Raw genomic sequence first — 15,264 nt, 5'->3', positions numbered from 1 at the left:
TTCCCGATCCCGGGTCCCGTGCACGTTCAGCCAGCCTTTCCTGCAAGCGGCTCCCATTTGATTAGCTGTACGCGCGTCCGCGCTCGGCTTCCTTCGCGGCCAGTGCTGGGCTCTAGTGATGACGTAAGAACAGGAGCTCCTTTATCTCGGAGCAGCAGCTGCCGGGGGTGGGTGTGGGGAGTACTGAGGAGTTTGCTAGCCCGGAACGCCCCCTCACGGTTTCAGGAAGGCTGAGGGAGGGAAATGGAACTAACTGCACGGCAGGATTCTAGACTGCAGTGCAGGGTCTGTCTAGACTGCAAGAACTAGTGCTTTCTTTACCAGAGCGATCTCACTGATCTTTCCGACTAGACGGGGCAGTTCCCCGTCCTTAGTGGGCACTTTGCTATGCTGGAACATTGAAGGAGTAAGACAGATGTTCTGCATTGCCGCTGCCTAGACCTGCCCAGAAGCAAAGAAAATGTTCTGACCCTTTCTTTATAGCTTTATAAAGAGTGGGTACACCATGTTTTCTACTCTATTTTTAATGCCTGAAAACTGTGAACCCCATTCAATCATTCATCTCTCTTGCAAGGATTTTGTTCCACTTGGGAAGATTTTCCCCCTTAAAATAAAAGCCACCTTTGAAGCAAAGAAAAAATAGATTGAAAAAAAATTTTTTTTAAAGTGCACTGAAAACACATCTTTTATCAGGAAGCTTGCCGAAGCAGTTCACAGTGAGCAAGAGACTGCTAAAAAGTGAAGATCGGTTTTCAGAACTACTGCTATCAAAACAGTGGATTCTGAGTTTCCACTGTTTTAGGACACACAGGGCATTGGGTGCTGCGATCCTTGCAAAGGCAGCTTTGACTTGGCCATGGCTGCGGGCCATGCTGGGCAAGTCCTGGGCAGCCTGCTCTCTCATCTGTTGACAAGCACGCCTCACTTGTCTAACAGAATCAGTGTAAGCCAGCAAAAAATCCAGGCTGCGGGCCAGAATTTCTTTTAAGAATCAAAATATAGGAAACCTTTTTAAGGATAGAATAAAACCTGACAGTTCTGTTTCTTAATTTTAGGTATAAGGACGCTCCCCTCTCCCAACAACCAGCAAAACATCCAAGTAGAAAAAATAACCACCAGGGGTAAAGTTCCATCTGGTATTTCTTTTCTGTTCTAGAGGCAGAGAGATTGACAACACTGTGAGCTATTCAGTAGGCCTGGCACTGTTGTGGCCAGCGCAGAGTGCTGTCACTTCACAGCCAGAGGCAAGAGGACAGCAAGCAGGACAGCAGCTGAGCAGTCACGTAGCAGGGAGGCCACGGGTGCACAACTCATGAGTTTGGTGGTCACCATTTTTATTTTTTTTACCATGATTTCCAATTTCTCAAAGACTTCATTTTGACATGACTGTTCATAACTAGACTATGAACAGAAGTCCACATACATCTGCGTCTTCTGAGTCCTCCTCATGGTGGCAGTGTCCTTGGCAAGCTCTCTCTCTCTCAGCCCCCAGTCCACTCCTGTACCCCAGACCCAGTGCACAGCTATCAACAACCCAATACACACTGAAGGGGAACAGCATAGGCATCCTATTAAGGAGATTTATATTGTCAGATCTTTGATTGACTTTTCTAATGGTTTTTTATAAGAAAATAATGTGGATAAAATTAAATGTTGAAAGTTCGATTTTATTTCAAAATGATAAATAAACTGGCATAGTTCTGACTCTGTACTATTTCAGAAAGGCTTGTGAAGTTCATTAACAGTTTAGAGAGGGCTCCAGTCAGACCAGAAGGTTGCCAATCAAACTTGTGATTGGCAGAGACAGCAGCCTCTTTGATCTTCAGAGGTTTGTAAAAGCTCTCCACCCTAATTTCTGAGTATCACAAAAAGTAAAAAGCACTTTTATTCTGTCCTTTCCCCCTTTTTCTTTTTTAAACCAGCAAAAAGGACTACTTATTTTTATGACTTCATTTTTATGAGCACAACAGTTCTGCCAATTACTTAGAGAAGCCCTCAGAGATGTGTCTGTCAGTGGTGCTGCCGTCCACCGAGGCCCACGCTGGCGGCCGCCTGCATTCCATGCTATCATTTCTACAGGGAGCCATGAAGAATGCTTGCAGATCCTAGGTACAGCAGCACAGTCCACATGTACTTGATGTGTGTCCATACCACGATCCAGTAACAACAAAGAGAATCCCCTCTCTGAAACCAAAAGGGGGTGTGTAGGGAAGAGGGCTAAGTCCTCTGCTGAGCAGCACACTATATTAGAGTGCTTTGAAAGAACTAAAAACCATGACGCTGTAGTCATTGAATACTGGCCCTCAGTTATAGTTTTAAGTTGACTTTCTATTAAAATCTTCAAATCTCTAGGGATTGGTGGTATAGTTAGACTATATTAAAAATTTTTCTTTTCCTCATTGACAATTTCATTAAAATTTAAAAAATTATGATACCCCTCAACTGTTACGTTGAAGCCTGATCTGTGTCACTGTGTCCTGTGACATGAACCTAATTTCCCAAGTGGACAGGGACACCTGAGTGGCATTTCCAGTGCTGCAGTTCCTTCCCTCATGATTCTTGCTGGGTCCTCTTCACTGAGGCTCTCCCCTGAGTCATATATTTACTGGAAAGGCTACCTAGGAGGGAAAACAAAATCCAACATAAATGAAAGGAACATTATTTGATCAAAGTCAAATAATACTTAGTATCAGTTACTACAGACATGTGTCCCACCACAAAGGGCACTTGTCCTGGGTCAAGTACTTAAGCTAGATATGAACACGTGCAGACATTAGCGGCCCAGGGCAGAGCGAAGCGCTGCCTCCTCAGTGCTGACAAGTTACAGCCCTGAGGCTGTTCAATGCACCAGACGCTGGCACTGAGGCTGGAAGAAACATTCTGCAAGTTCTTCACATAGGATATTCTTTTCGTTTGTAACCACACAGACTGCAAAGAGTTCACTGGCCAGAAATTAGTACCTCATACCATTACCCTGTAGAAGTCTAGTAGTACCTTATGGGTGTACAAGGAGAAAATAAAATTGTCTGTACTTAATTAGTAGTGAAGCACTTACTTTGTTCTGGAGTCTGAGCATATGAAGGAATGAGAGCCCATAAGACTTCTATTATATAATGAAGGCTCTATTCAAACCAATGAGAGGAATGCAAAGGATTTAGGAACTGGTACCATGTCAGCTACATTTTTTTTTTTTTTTAAAAAGCAGAATCTCATTGTGAGGCCTTGGATGGCTTGGAATTCATTATGTAGCCCAGGCTAGCCTGGAATTGATAGAGATTTGCCTGCCTCTGAGTGCTGGGGTTAAATACTATGCCATGACCACCACACCTGGATCGCATCCAATACTTCTGAGAGTGGGAAGGAAGCTAGCTCCCGTCTCAAACTGTCACTCTTGAATTGCAGAATTAAATGTAAGTAAAAGAAAGTATAGCAGTAGTACATATTTTCAAAACCATGGACACAACTTTCCTAAGGCAGCAGCTTTAGGAATGACCTACCAACACAAGCTTTTCCTTTATTTCATTTTAATCAAATGGCTTGACATTTTAAAAATCAGATATATTCTAAGAGATTGGTAGTTATCTGCCTCATTTGTTTATGTATATTTAGATAACTTTACCATTGACCAGAAATTTAAAGCCTATTAAAAAAAATACTACAAAAAAAAAATCACCACACCAGTACTGAACCATTTCCCCTCCATATGTCTGTGTGTATGAAATAACGTCATGTTTCTGCATGCTTGTATGTGTTTGCACCCTCTGTGTGCATGTGTGTTGTGTACGTGCACGTGTTGAGTCAGAGCTTGATACTGGATGCCTTCTTCTCAGTCTCCTCCTTATATATGGAGGCAGGTTTAGGTGGCTGTGCCTTTTGCTCTGGAGCTCCCTCCGTCTACCCCCTATGTGATGGATTTCTAGCAGGCTGCTATGTTACCTAACACATGGATGCTAGGATCCAAACTCTGGTCTTCATAAAACCCACTGAGCCATCTCCCCAGCCCCACCAATAGTCTTTATGATAATTTAAAACAACAAGTACTATTTGCTGAAACATCTGAAACAGAGAAAGGCACCTGTTAGCCGAGATGGCAAAGTCAAAGGTAAGAGCACAGCTGTCCATCAACACGTGCTCACTTAAGGAAACTAACTAGGGTGGGTCAGAGACAAGGTCTACAGAGGGGCTCAGGGAAACAAACTCTACCTGCAACACAGACATGGTCCACATGCTAATATGTGACTTTATGAATTACTTTATTGGCAAGGACAAATCTTAGCCATCTATAAGTTTTTCTTGTAGAAAGTAGAATACAATTTGTAATAAAATTTCCCCATAATAAATTTAAGTTAGTAACTTTTTAGGCTGTAGGATTTTTTTTTTTTTTTACTGAGATGAATAAATAATAACTTCTTTATAACTAAGTAAATGTAGTTGGCTATGCTATTTCTAGGTCTACAATTAACATCTACATCTTTCTTCCACTTTTTTAAAACTGAAAAATTATAGTAAAACTCCACTTTAACGACGTGTAACCTCTTAAGCCCAGTAATGCTGCTCTGTGCAGACTCGGGGACAGTGTGGGGACCAGGAACCTTTCTCTGCAGTCACACACACAACTGCTCAAGTGTTTGCACATGGCTCCTCAGCAACCTTAGCAGTCAGCTAACAGCCTCCAGTTTATAGCCGAGAGCCTGAGGTGTGTGCAGGGCAAACACCGTTCCCAACACATGAAGTGGAAACCAGACACATGCAATCAACTGCACAACACATGTCTATACTCTGTGTTCCTTTATACACTTGACGTCAGGAATATCAGTCTGTTTCCTGTGTGAAATGTTTTGAGAATATGTGCCTAAGGTCAAAGTTGCTGAAAACAACATTCTTTTAGTCTGATTATACACGGTACATCTTATATCTTCAAACTCCCAGATCTACAGGAAAAATTACGCCATTGACTGGTGGTGTCTGTGGCTCACACCTCTCCAGAATGCTAGGGTCATTTGGAAGTCTGTGTGGTTATACTATAGCCCATCTCTCCTCCCCACCCATGATCAGCTTAGCTGTGGGGCACCATTCCCCTTTCACTTGTCTACTGGACACTCTTACTGTGAAATGATGAGCTCCAGGGAGAACAGTTACACTCCTCCTGAGAAGAACTGCAGCTCCTGTTCCCTTAAACCTCTTCCTGATTCTCTGTCACGTACAATGTTCTCCTTCAGGTCTAAGAGCAGTTAACATGTGGAGAGTTCTGTTTCTTTCAAGTCACATGCCTTTATTCTGCACACCAACCACAATTCCCATGTACTTTAAATTTTGTGTAAAGATATATGACACCAGGGCTGGAAATGTCATGTAGACGTAGACAGTAGAGTGCCTGCCCACCACATATGAAACACTGCACGGTGTAGCCAGGGCTACATGAGACCCTAGCTTCAAAAAAAATCTATCATTTCAATGTTTCCCTTTCCTCATTAAAAAAAGGAAAACAATTGCAAACACTTAAGATAATGCTTCTTGGTGTTGAGAACATGTTAGTCAAACACATTAACAATTGCACTATTTTTCCCTCCATGAACTGCATTCATAGTAGAAATAATAGACACGCTTATCCCAAGACTTCCTCAACTTTTCCAGAGTTGTCAGTGTCCTTGCCTTGACAGAATAGGCCAGAAAGACCAGGAGAGACAGCTCATCCTTCTGGGAGCAGGTGAAGACTTCTTGCTCTACCAAAGTCAACACTAAAAAGTCAGTATTTTGTTCCTAGCATTAGGATGTCATTCCCAGAATCTGCAATGGATGCCTGAAACTGCAGCTAATCTGTGTTCTACATGTTATATGCGTGTTCTTACACACACACTCTTGCGATGCCGCTGTAGTAAAAGTTACATAAGTGTTGTAATTAGAAATTTTCCTCTTCTGGGTTGGAGATGGCTCAGCAGTTAATACCAGGTTTGGTATCTAGGACCCACACAGTAGCCTACAAACATCTGTAACTCCAGTTCTAGGAGATTCAACAACCTCTTCTGACCTCCACAGGCACCCGGCACAAAGAAGCACACGTAGACACACACAGGAAAACATTCATATACACAAAAAGATCTCCCCGTTGATCTTTAATAAATGACACAAGAACTTAAAAGAACTGAGTGCTCACACTCTCCCTTCGTGCTTAACTACCCACCGCTAGCCTCCACTTAAAGAGGTAGAGAGGGCCCAGGGCAGCTGACTAAGGAAAGCTACTTAGGTTGTCCCGGGAAGGATGCCGCTGTTTACACTGTCTTACAGTTTTGTTCTTTCCTATGATATTGCTGAAAAAGTCACTTTCTTTTCTGTTACCTCAGTTTTTCCCTCTTTTTTTGAGAGTCAGAAGAACACTTGAAATACCAGCAAAAGACCTTCTCGCCCTGGTACTCCACCATGTTCTTTCTCTTCAGCATCCCTCCCTAGGCATGACACATGGCAAAAGAGGGGCTCTCCCCTCACACCACAACCCAGGCTAAGCAGGCTTCAGTTCCTTTTCTTGGAGTTCTGAACCTAGTTATGAGAGCAAAGGTTCTCTGCAGAAGCTTCAGTGAGCTCAGATGCCAAGCCCAGTGCTGATCTCAGTTTCCACAGAGCTCTAAGCAGCAGCTCACAAAGCACTTCCTTCACTTATACTCGGAGCTCACCTCTGGCTCTCTCTTCTCCTCCTTTGAGCATCTTTGTTTTCTTTACATTCAGGGTCCACATGCACTGCTTTCTTCCATGTGCTTTTACCTGCTTGGAGATCTCCCCAAGTGTAGGGTTGTAAATGCTATAGCCAATGACACTACTACACTCTTTTCTGCAGCCCAGACCACTTCATTGCCAGGCTCATTGTAATGGCTATTCCTGGTAGTCAACTTGACTGTATCTGGAATGAACGACAATCCAGAATTGGAGGGCTCACCTGTGATCCAGATCTTGAGGCTGGAAGACACAAGTTTCTGACCTGGATCTTGGCATGGACATCTAGAGGCAGAGTGGCTATGAAAAGCTTAGGCCCAGGCAAGGTAGTACATGCCTTTAATCCCAGGAGACTAAGGCAAGGAGATCTCTGAGTTCAAGGTCAGCCTGGGACAAAACAAGTCCCAGACCCAGGCGTGGTGGTACACACCTTTAACCTGGGCCTCACTTTCTGCTGGAGACCTACATAAGGACACTGGAAGAAGGAAGATTTGTTCTTCTTCACTGCTTGCACTTACTCGCCAGCACATCTGTTGGATTGTGTTTCTACAGAAGACCAGCTGAAACAACCAGCCTGTGGGACTGAGCAACTACTAGATCCTTGGACTTCCCGTTCACAGCTGCCCACTGCTGGGGACTTGGATTATAGACTGTAAGTCATCATAATAAATTCTCTCAATATAGAAAGACATTCCATACGTTCTGTGACTCTAGAGAACCCTAATACATTCACAAACTCAACTGGCCACTTGATTTCTCTAGTCTAGAATTCCAGCTACCTTAAGGTCACCACTATAAAACTGACTCCTATTTCTGGTCAAATATTTCCTTTATTTTTCCGGTTCTTAGACAAAGGCTGTCGTGTCATCTGAACTTCACTGTGTATCCATGTCACAACCCAATGCATAAGTTTTGTTGGTGTTGTCTTCAGAATATAGATGTGTACCACACGGCTGTCCTCCCTGGCATTCTCCACCTACGCATGAGCCATCGTCTCTACTCAACTACCTTGGTAAATCTCTAGTGGTTTCAGGGGTTCCTGCCCTCCTCATTTACCACTTCCAACAGCACCGTTCCTCCTGCTAAATCAGGTCTCCAGCAGCTTCTCCTCTCGCTGAGCAAAATCCTTGTCATCCCTCCATCACTGCTGCAGCTTCCAGAAGCTCACTTACTCCAACTTCATCTCTCACTGCTCCCACATGCAGACATCATTCCTGCCAGGCTCCGGCTGAAGAGCAGGAACTGTTAACAGTTAAATAAAGGTCTACCCACCGCCCATCAGCCTGGCCCTCATCTCCTGTGACTCAGCTGACCCGGGATGGTATTTTAGTAGAAAGGATACTGCCAAACTCAGCATCATCTTGTGCTTTTCCTGCTTAACGCATCTGTCCACATATGGTTATCCTTCACTGTTGCTTACTTCTCTCTGTTGTCTACTCCTGACAAGAATGTAGAGTAGGAGCTTTGCTGCTCACTGAGGTATGCTCAGTGCTGGGGCTGGTGCCCTGCAGTTACAGACAGTCCCAGTAGATATTTACTGAAGAGAGAAATAAAATAAAATAGTTGTCTGGATGCAGAGTGGAGGATTCCGGTTGTAACTTTCCTTCCGTATTCTGGAGCATGGCGCATAATATCATCCACAAGGAAACAGTGAGGGTGAGGCAACGGCAACTCCACAGCAGTCACAACAACGTACAAGAAAGGCTTCCGTGGCTAAGGGCAGCAATTCTTCCTCAAGCGAGGCAAAGTCACCCAGAGTATTTGAAAACTACACAGGCTGCACTTACCCATTGAACAATCAGATAAGGATGCAAGGTGGAAACAAGGCAAGAGGGTTTTTGTTTTTGTTTTTTTGTTTTTTTTTAAGTTCCCTTGAGAGGTTCTGATATCCCTATCAGAACCACACAGGAAAGGAAACATCTCAAAGGCATGTGGTAAAATATTCAGAGAAGAAAACAACACATATCTGACCCTTTAAAACCACATACCTGACTGGGGACTCAAAAATATGGTTGTTTTTTGTTTCTTTTTGTCTTCATGTAAAAGCACTGCCTAAAAAATGAAATAGACTGGTTTACAAAAACTGAAGGTAAAAGCAACAGAAACAGCCTCAAACCTTATCCAAGAAGAGCTGGGATTAGGCACGCGAGTGGCACAAGTTTGCACGTTAGTTGGAGAGACACACATGTATGCAAGAGCCATCCACCAAGCCCCTACGACCAGGGCCCAACAGGCCTTACCACACAGTCTGTGGGACACAGAGGCATAAGCACCAGGGGACAGCCGGCAGGGCCCAGCACTCAGCTGCAAGCACTCCAGAGGCTGTGGGAGTGAAGAGGATGGAGGGGCTCCCCACTCAGGTTTGGGCTGGCTTTTACCTGAGCAACTGGTCTCAAAGGGCTAGGTGAAGAGTATGCAGACACATAATCTGACTTACACAAACCTACAGAAAGAAAGGAACACTTTGTTCCTACTTTAAGTTACAGCAACAGTCTTGGTCTAAAATGTTTTAAGAACTATCTTCTGAAGACGTGATGGAACTGCACACAGTCCACTGAAGGAATGAGGGGGAGGGCTGAACTCGGGCACAGCAGCATCTGCGTACTGTAGTTAGCACCAATGAGCACTTGCCGTACTCTGACCCCACACCTCTCCTCTGCTCTCAGATGCTGACTGCAGACATCAGTTATGAATACTGCATAGGAAGTAGCCAGGCTTCTAGACCAGGGCTTTTTCTTAAGGTTGCTAATCCTTGAGGCTGCCATCAGGTGTCCTGTCAGGATGACAGAATTGCCGCTCTTAAGCTTGTGTGAATGTATGTGCACACGCATGTGTGTGGAAGGGTAGACACATATCTGGCATGAGCTAAGCTCTGAATCCATTCCTCAAGAGCAATCCATTTTTTGTGGGCATTGGGGGAAAGGCTCTGTCACTGGGACTCCCTTAGTTAGGGAGTTATTGAGCTTCAGGGATCTATCTGCCTATCTCTGCCTCCCCAGCACTGGGATTGAATGCTTTGCTTTTCGTGTGTATATTGGGAATAGAGCTAAGGTTCTTGTGTTACTAACTGAGCTAGCTAGCTCGTTCCTTTCTCTCTCTCAACATTCTTTTTTAAGAAGTCATGCAGCATTTTTTTTTTTTTTTTTTAAAGATTTTATGTATACAACATATATTGCCTGCAGGCCAGAAGAGGGCACCAGATCCCATTACAGATGGTTGTGAGCCACCATGCGGTTGCTGGAAATTGAACTCAGAACCTCTGCAAGAGCAGCCAGTGCTCTTAACCACTGAGTCATCTCTCCAGCCTCCCTGAGCTACCTCTTTAGGCCACGACTCCTAAACAGTTTTGAGACATGTTGGTCCAGGAACTTGAAGCTGGCTACTAGACAGAGGGATGCGCCTGAGGGGAGGCACAGAACAGCCCTGCTGGAGGAGGAGGAGGAGACCACAAAGATCTGCTTCACATTGTTTGTAAAGACAAATATAGGGTATAACAACAATTTTGGTGAAACTATGTTAAATATTATCTATACTGTCTAGTTCCAACTAGTTTTAAGGAGGCAATTTGTTTGAGCTAAGTGAGATAATTGTTAAGTATACTTCTACTGAAATAGTGCCAGACTGACCCGAGGAACACGTCAACTGGATGCTAACAGATGTCATCATTTTAATTTCTTCAAATCTTGTCTCCTTATAAAGGAAAATCAAGGCGAATGTTGGGGTTAAGTCCCTAGCTCCTTAGAAGAACAAGGCTAACTCAGGCTGTGGTTCAACTGAGTCAGGCTGGGGTTCAGTTGATTCAGGCTGGGGCACCCAGAGCCAAGTCATCCATAAACACTTGAGCATTGCGTAAATTCTCTCTATAAAGCTCCTTAAGAAATAAACGAGGAGAAGCTGGGCATGACAGCACATGCATGTGATCCCAGAATGCAGGAGCAGGGGATACTGAGTGTGAGTATGATACATAGCTAGGGCTGTGTAGAAATTCTAGGCTGGCTTTGACTACAATAGTGAGTCTCTGCCTCAAAACCCCTGGGGTGTGTGGGGAGAACAGGGCATGTAAAATTCCAGTCTTAGAAGTTGAGACGATTTGACTGGTAGACTGGATTTAATAAATCCCTCCCAGCACTCCCAGCTCAGAGTGCTCCGAGGAGGGAACCCGGAGCTGTCCTTACTAGCATGGTCAGCAGATGGGCAGTAACAGCTACTCTCTAGTGTCCCTCATCTACGATTATGCAGTCTCATCTAGGCTTACCCTACAAGCTAGTACAGTATATAGTATATAAATTGTTCTGAAGACCATGGCTTACACAACGTAAAGGCACCCAGACAGTGTCTACACAGTCCATTAAAAGGTGCTCATCAGAGACAATCTATTCAAATGACTAACTCACATCCAGCAACATAAAGGGTCCATATTTAGAGGTGGTTTAGTTTTGTGTTCAAGATAAGGTCACACTATGTTGCCTAGACGGGTCTTATTCTCCTGGCCTAAGGTATCCTTCCTGCTTCAGCCTTTTAGGTAGCTTAGACTATAGACATGGACCACTACATCAAGAGACTTGTGGCTCACTCTCTCATCTGTGGGCTGTTACTATGATCACTGATAGAAAGGTATTTAAATAAGGGCTAAAGAGGAAACCCTCCCTAGTTCTTTGCAGACAAGAACACTGTCGACATCTGTCTATTCTCTTTCCTGCTTAGAGTATATGGATGAAAATATACTCACTTATACAGGTAGTAACCTACCACCTCACCCAACTTCTGGGCAGCGCTTCGACTCACAAAGACGCACAGTGAACAGCATGCCTCTAGGTGTGACTTGCTTACTGGACACTGAGACAGTGTTTATATGACTGGAGAGGAGACAACTACAATTTCATTGACAATCTTAGACAATGTTTATATGGACTAGAAGGGAGAAGACTACCATCTCATTCACAGTCTTAGACTTTCCTAAGGCTACCTAAACCCAGGAAGAGGCAATTCAGTTGTACGGAGTAACGTGCGCGTGTGTGAATGGCTGGGGGGTGTAGCTCTTCCTGACACAGTATTCCTTAAAGACACGGATACAAAATGTGAAAACCCTCTGGAACTCTAGTACCCTTGACCGTGACCATCACGGCTTCTGGAGAGGGGTCTGTACCTGGAGAGCCTTTGAACTGTGGGCATTCCTTTTTAATGTGTCCTTCTCTTCCACAGATGAAACAACGCTTTTCTCTCGAGTCTCTGTCGTCCTGTCTCTTCCACTTTTCTGCTGGTGTCCTGAGAAGCCTCTCCCGGCCCGGGTCAACAGCTGCCCTCACTGGCTTGGCCTTGGCAGCTGCACACAGTGTGGGCTTATCTTCTTTTGCTGGCACTTCCTTTTCTGTGTACTTGTTCTGAATCTCTTTGTCCTCTTTGCTTCTTTTTTCTTTGCTCTCTGAGTACCTTTGGTTTGGGGTGTCTTCTTGGTCTCGCCGTCGCCTCATTCTAGTGAAGATAAAATACTAATAGGAAAAGTGTCAACAGAAACTTATGGAAATATCAAGATGTGTTCAAATGTAGAGACAGCCAGGACCACAGCGTGTGAAAAGGAAACCTAGAATGTGATAAACCTAGCTTCTCTATTAAACAGGAAACCCTCCCTAGTTCTTTGCAGACAAGAACACTGTCGACATCTGTCTGTTCTCTTTCCTGCTTAGAATATATGGATGAAAATATACTCATTTATACATGGTAGTAAGCTACCACCTCACCCAACGTCTGGGCAGTGCTTCGACTCACAAATACGCACAGTGAACAGCATCCAGAGGGTGGCTAACAGATGGCCAATCAGAAACCCAAACCCAGAGCTGCCCCAGCCCTTACAGAGAATGGTGTGCTATATGTATAACGCACACACACCCTCTCACAGTTACACTGTACTGTGGAGGGAGCAACAACAACAAAAAACAAGTCTGTGCATTTTAAATCCAGATGCATGAGTTTCCAAACATCCTGCTCTGCCACTGCTGGAACTGGAATCTTGGTATCTTGAGCACAAAGCCCACCCATCACCAGTGCTGCAAGCAGTGCTTACTGCTCAGACTCTTGAGCGCAATGCCCGAATTTAAATTTACTCTTATTTCATGTGCACTGGTGTTTTGTTTGCATGTATGTCTGTGAGAGGGTGTAGGGTCCTCTGGAACTGGAGTCACAGACAGTTGTGAGCTGCTACGTTGTTGCTGGGAACTGAACCCCGGTCCTGTGGAAGAACAACTAGTGCTCTTAACCACCGCTCCAGCCCCAGTGCCTGCTTTGATACCCGAGTGACGAAATTCAAATCCTACATGTGGTAGGTTGCAGCCTCTCTGATGTTACCAGCTTTTATTAGGCAATGAAAATTTGAAGTGTAAGACTTGAATTTCACAGAAAAATTTTAACGATGGTTTTAAGGGGGTTTATCTTCAAGAATGTCAGAGTCACTTTTTCCTTTGTTTTATATTTAAAGAGTGATTTTCTTTCATTTATATGCATATACACATGTGTACCATATATATTAAGTGTCCATGAAGGCCCTGGAATTGGAGTTGCGGGTGATTGAGAGCCACCGAATGTAGGTATTAGGAATGGAACCAGGGGCTTGTGTGCACAAGCAGTAAGTGCTATCTCTTCAGCTGCATTGTGGTTTTTTTTTTTTTTTTGACATACTGTCACACATAGCCTAGGCTGGCTTCGTATTCCCTTTGTAGCTAAGGCTGGCCTCGAACTCATGATTTCTTAAACGAGAAACAATTCTCACTTAGGCAGTATTAAACGGTACTACACCGAGGTAGTAAGATGACTTCTTTCTGCCCTGCTGATTACTGTTTCTTAAGCTCCAGACTGTCACCGACTTCATGTGAGTGTACTGTGAAATGAGAAGAACACTGTTGAGTTAAAGTGCAGCACTGTCAGCCAGCAGAGCAAGGATCCACGCAGACCATAAAGGTCCCTGCCTCTCAATGACGTCATCAGGAGCAAGCACGGTGCCACGCACCTGAGCTACTGAAGATAATTACTAAGCATTAAGCTACTTTAAAATCAAAACCCAAAACAGGGAAGAAAGAATGCCTGGCCGGTGTGTGAGCCAGCCCGCAGCATCTGCACCCACAGCCACATTTACATCAGTTTGCTTTCAGTTTTTAAAAAAGATATTAAAATTATCTGAAAACGGCTCAGTTTCTGTTGGGTTGGTCTTGTGTGCTGTATATTCAGATGCTGAGTCCTGTGCTCCAGGATCAGGCTGCAGTCTGGACATGGGCACTGTACTGACCCATGTGCTGTTGAGAATGCTCTTCAATACTCTCTAGATGATAAAAGGCTGGAGCCTGTGACTGACTGGCAGGAGACAGGAAGGCAGGACTTGAGATTGAGTAGGGAGTCTCAGAGGAAGAAAAAAGGGAGGGGACAAAGGAGGTCGCCATGAGGCAGGATGGACCATGAGCATGTGGCCAAGAGAAAATCACCCTGAAGACACACATGGAACAGAGCAAACAGAGCAAGACTCAGTTGGCAAGTAACTCAGGCCTACGGCTGGACGTAGATTAGAACAGTAAGTCAGGCCTATGGCTGTACGTAGGTGAGATTAGTTGAGAACCTGCCCAGTATAGTGCCAACGGATTGTTAATAAAAAAATAATAGGTTCCTGTACCTTATATTTGGGAGCTGTATGGACTAGAGTGGGTTGGAAACCCCCCTAAAATTACTCTAACTTCACAGGTTTATTTTTCTCTGTATCAATAGACCCACATTTAGAAACTGGTACAAGAAAATAAAAACACCACTCCTTTGAAACATGTGCTTACTTTCTCCTCATGGGACAGTCCTTCATGAAGTGTCCGATTTTCCCACAGATTCGGCAGCACCTGTCATTTGGGGCCAGTTCTCCCTCAGTTAGAACATCTGGATCAAAAAAGTATGCCTACAAGAACACAGTTGTACAAAATGAAGTGTGAACAAGACCACGGCATACCATGCAACCGGCGTGAGAACAGGCTGATATTTTAGTATGTGTACCACTCCTCCCCGAAGATCTGAACACCAGGGAGAGGCACGCTGATACAGACCCACCTATTAAAAAAAAGCTCTATGTCTTTTATCCCTTCAAGTTGGAGGGCACTGACATATGAGACATAGTAGTGCCTTCAACACAACAGCAGAAGCTGAGGTCACATAGAGCCTGACATGAAACAAAATGGCCACACTGCAGTAAACTGAGAAACACACAGTGCAGATTCTATATTAAAGTAAGGCCAAGAGCTGCATGCCAGTGCTGCTGCATGCCAGTGCTGCATGCCAGTGCTGCTGCTGCATGCCAGTGCTGCTGCATGCCAGTGCTGCTGCTGCTGCACGGCTTCCTAAGGAAAAAACACCCCGGCTGCTTCTGTGTCTGCTGCCAGAGGCTGGGATGCTGTATCCCCCTGCACACCTCTGAGAAAGCACTCATCTGAGCACATTATGCAGGGGAAGGACCTCTTGAACAAGCATGAGCAACACCACCGTAAATGTCCAGGGCAGCATCTGACGTGAGCCCGACAATGATTTGCTAAAAGTCCC

At 44.5% G+C, this 15,264-nt stretch overlaps 1 protein-coding gene and 1 long non-coding RNA gene across 10 annotated transcripts in view; both read right to left on the bottom strand.

The window, feature by feature from the left end:
* Positions 1 to 1,646: 1,646 nt before the first annotated feature.
* The window catches only part of Tut7 (terminal uridylyl transferase 7), a 52,922-nt gene continuing 39,304 nt past the window's right edge, over positions 1,647 to 15,264 (bottom strand). For 3 of the 9 annotated variants that reach the window (XM_034509732.2, XM_034509730.2, XM_034509731.2), the window contains exons 25-29: positions 14,514 to 14,629; positions 11,852 to 12,177; positions 9,084 to 9,148; positions 8,694 to 8,757; positions 1,647 to 2,618 (exon numbers count right to left, since the gene is read on the bottom strand). In XM_034509732.2, the coding sequence (XP_034365623.1) occupies positions 2,551 to 2,618; positions 8,694 to 8,757; positions 9,084 to 9,148; positions 11,852 to 12,177; positions 14,514 to 14,629 (639 nt within the window). In that variant the 3' untranslated portion in view covers positions 1,647 to 2,550. Of the gene's footprint in view, positions 2,619 to 8,693; positions 8,758 to 9,083; positions 9,149 to 11,851; positions 12,195 to 14,513; positions 14,630 to 15,264 lie in introns of those variants that run through there. The other 6 variants (XM_034509737.2, XM_034509736.2, XM_034509733.2 and 3 more) reach the window with 4 other exon arrangements.
* On the bottom strand, positions 6,087 to 8,687 carry LOC143443238 (uncharacterized). Its single transcript, XR_013112022.1, has 2 exons — positions 7,762 to 8,687; positions 6,087 to 6,892 (listed from the first exon to the last, which is right to left on the bottom strand). It is a non-coding gene; the product is annotated as an uncharacterized LOC143443238 (long non-coding RNA).

Source organism: Arvicanthis niloticus, chromosome 8, assembly GCF_011762505.2.
Source record: "Arvicanthis niloticus isolate mArvNil1 chromosome 8, mArvNil1.pat.X, whole genome shotgun sequence".
Classification (NCBI taxonomy): Eukaryota; Metazoa; Chordata; class Mammalia; order Rodentia; family Muridae; genus Arvicanthis; species Arvicanthis niloticus.
Note: the sequence above shows the minus strand (reverse complement) of the source record. Positions and strands in the feature narration are given on the sequence as shown.